Genomic DNA, 3748 nt, shown 5'->3' with positions numbered 1-3748 from the left:
AGTGTTGTGTCCTTGAAGTAATGTGAATTTGTCATTGAGTTACTTGTTGCAACTTGCAGATAATGACATGGAAATGAAGGAAGAAGTTAGGATTTAAATTCAGCATCCGAAGACTGTCTTCATCTGATGGACAGTTCAACACATGGAGTGACATGTAGATTCAGGCTTAAGAATGTAAGTCCTGGAACAGATTTGGATTCCCCTTTAGCTTCTACAAAAGGAAGTCAAGATGGATGTCTTGGACAACTGGTACTTCAACAGAGAAATAAGATGACAGGCAATAAAGCCAAACACCGCTTGAGTGTAAAAGCGTTCATATGACATTTTTAAGCTGTAGTTACATTTATTTTGGAAGGAAATTCTCTTTTATAGGCCTCTCATTGGGAGTATGGTTCCATAAAAGGGATAAAGGCAAACGTTATGGAAATTATAATCCATTTAAAAACGTTAAGTCCAATTTTGAGGGAATTTTGCAAGTATGCAAGTCTTGACTTGAATTAAGAAAAGATCTTGAGCCAAATCCTTCATGTCTTTTGCCTCCAAAACTACCACTGGCAGCAGTGGAAATTCTGAATTGATGAATAAAACTCTATCAGATGCTGTGTTTGATGCCAACAGATCAAATGTTTGATTTTGGATTCTATTTTCATCCCTTAACATAAAAACAAATTCTGCTTAATGGGAATATGTATATAAGTCATTCAGCATCCAAGAATATCTTTAAATCCACGTAAGTGTTAAGTGAAGGCTGGACAGACAAATGATTAAAAGTGCTTGACTCCAGTGCTAAAATGCTGACTTCAGACTCTTTATTAAAAATTGCATTACCATTTGCCAAGAACTACTATAAAATAAAAAAGTGCTAAAATTAAGTAAAGGAACTAACGATATATCTAATGTGTGACATGTTCAAGGAAAACAGCCAGATTAGAAAAGACCACATCAGCAATGTTGTTAAAAATCTTGAATACTTGTTCCTTTCTTCTTTAAATACTCTCACAAGCAGCTACAACCCCCCCAGTTATTAAGGCAGTTGCTTCACCTGGAGCACCAATTTGCTGATTTAGGGCCCAGGGGTTTAAGCCATAAAAGAGAAACTAAGATGTAATTAAGTAGCTATTTAATTAAGCTAGTAACATAACTGCAACTTTAATAAATGCTTGTGTACAAACCACAACGTTTTGGCTTGCACTGATTTTCCAAAAAAAGTAAGTTCTATAAAGTATTCTATCAAATAAATTATGCCCCTTGTATTTTCAGCAGTGTCCTTGTAGTTGTCATTTAATTCAACATCCTTGTTCTAACACTTCTTTCTTCAAGTGCTCAGTTCCATTTACCATGATGATGCACAAAAATTTTACAACAGCTTAGTTTTTGTAAACTGGATAAATTTGTGCAATAAGGAAATCTTTGTTTACAGTTTTTACAGCATGCAAATATTAGAGTCACACTTTACATTACTTTCTGCCATGTTTCCTTCAATACAGAAAATAAATATCTAAATAGATTTCCATGTATTTTAAAGGTTTGCAAAATTCTGACTGGAGTAATTTGTTGAAACATGGGCATATTCAGCATCTTGTAATAATTATTTCTACAGCATAAGTGGTAACTCTTATTAAAATTATGTACACTGTCAAAAAAACTTCCTTGATTGCAGAAGTAGTATTGAAATTCTAAACGTATCCTGAAATATACAGAAGTGTTTTGTTTTATTAAGAAACCACGTTTAGAAAGATATGTATAAAGCTAAATTACTCCCGGGTTTTGATTTAACTTTATACTCTTACAGTTTGGAGTTTCTTTTTTTGTCAAAATAAAATTAAAACCACAGTGAATACATTTTTGGAAAATATTTTTTTATTATAAAATGTACAGTATATTGACCTTAATATTATAAAAACTGTAATGTATCAGAGTCTTGTAAAGACCAATAATTTATAAAATGAGACCAAGTTCATTGTTACTCTTTCTAGTCTCATAGTCTGATTTAAAAATATATATAAAATATATAATGAATTATTTTACTGTAGCATCCTTAGTAGCTGGAAAAGGTTTGTTCATATGTTAAGGTAACTAATGTTTGCATGTATCTCTATTAAAATAGATCACTCTTATTTGCTAAGTTAGTCTTTGATTTTGAAGAGCTGATAGAAGAATGAACAGAAAGGTTAGTAATCATATTCTATAAGGCTAGATTATGTAAAAGTGCTGCAGGGTATAAAGAAAATTATGTTTTACTAAAGCACTTCTATCACTGCAGCTCATTCATTAACAGTTAATACTTCTTTGGTACTTTTAAGGTGCTTGTTAGAACAAGGAATAGCTTTGGACTACTGACAGGAATAGAGCACTTCAGGTTTCAGATGCTATTGGATAGCATGAAAAACCACACTATACTCACTTAACAATTTAAAGACCTTTTCCAACGCGTTAGTCTCCTCAGTTTCAGTATGTCTACTGCCTCCTTTTATTGCAGGGACTTACTACCATACTGAGAACAAAAGTAATGCACTTTGCATAAAAATAGGATTCATTCCGTTTTGTTTTTTGTTTTTTGTTTTTTTTTACTGCCCTCAGCCTGCCTGGCTTTGTTGCAAACTGTCCTTTCCTTGTTGCACTTGCTTGGCAGTGACTTTAATGCTAGTATCCAGTCAAAGGCATTTTGTTTAGTGTTAAAATATGTGTATGTAGGTTGTTTTCGAATCACTGCCTAATATATTTTTAGCTGTGCATTTATAGAAGCCTGCATCCCTTTGAGAAGGCTGCTGGATGACTAATGACCCCTGAGGGTGCAGGAATTTGTTTCCATACAGACGGGATTGAGCTCCAGTTGTCAGATGTGATTTGTCTGGAAGCTCCCATGTTATTTCTGCTTTAGGAATCCCAATGGCCATGCAGTTCAGTTTTACTGAATTTCCAGGCCTGGCATAAATGACAGGTGCTGGCTCACTGGTGATCCGAGGGGGATAGGCTATCACGATGACAGGCACGTTCATAACAGAAGTGCCATACTCTGTGGATGCCTTGCACAGGTAAGTGCCCCTGTCAAATACAGAAGCCTCGCGCACTGTCAGTGAGCCGTTCTCCAGCAGGGAGAAGCGACCCACAGCTTGAGGAGCATCCAGAACCATCCCGTTGGGCAGTGTCCAGGAGATCTGCACCCGCTGGTTTGGCTGGGTGACGCAATGGAGCTGCAGAGTTTCTCCATTGATGATGCTCACCAGGTTGTTGTACTGGTTGCTGATTTCTGGCCTGAGCCCCACTTTCAGGAAGACTACCCGTTCCACATAACCTCCTGGGTTTCTGGCTGTACAGCGGTAAGTCCCAGCATCCCCAGAGGAGAGGCTGCTGATGTGCAAGATCCCATCCTTCTTATGGTAAAATCTGTGCAGATGGCTGCCACTCAGCACTTCAGTGCCATTGGGAAGGATCCAGCTTGTGCTGGGCTTGGGGTTCCCCTGGACTGAGCAGTTCAGGTTGATGCTGTGCCCAGCAATAGCAGTGATCCTTTCATTGACAGGGTCTCGGAAGGAGGGTTTCTCCAAGTGGTCTGTGATGAGGAGCTGCACAATCAGTCTCGCTTCTCCTCCTTCGTTCCGGCCGATGCATATGAGCTGCACCGCGTCTGTCTGCCTCACCTCTCTGATGTCCAATGTACCATTGCGGTGCACAGTGATCCTGTTCCCATAGTAGGGAGCTGGCAGGATTACTCCTTCTGGAAAAGCCCATAAGACCCGGGGAGCAG

The 3748-nt window shown here is 38.2% G+C and overlaps 1 protein-coding gene across 1 annotated transcript in view; it reads right to left on the bottom strand.

The window, feature by feature from the left end:
• Positions 1 to 1853: 1853 nt before the first annotated feature.
• Positions 1854 to 3748, bottom strand: part of MXRA5 (matrix-remodelling associated 5) — a 14843-nt gene continuing 12948 nt past the window's right edge. Inside the window, exon 6 of the mRNA XM_010001182.1 lies at positions 1854 to 3747. Coding sequence (XP_009999484.1) covers positions 2676 to 3747 — 1072 coding nt within the window. The 3' untranslated portion in view covers positions 1854 to 2675. The remainder of the gene's footprint in view (position 3748) is intronic.

The sequence above is a fragment of the Chaetura pelagica genome, unplaced genomic scaffold (assembly GCF_000747805.2).
Source record: "Chaetura pelagica isolate M959 unplaced genomic scaffold, ChaPel_1.0 scaffold266, whole genome shotgun sequence".
NCBI classification, from domain to species: Eukaryota; Metazoa; Chordata; class Aves; order Apodiformes; family Apodidae; genus Chaetura; species Chaetura pelagica.
This window is presented reverse-complemented; position numbering and strand designations above follow the sequence as displayed.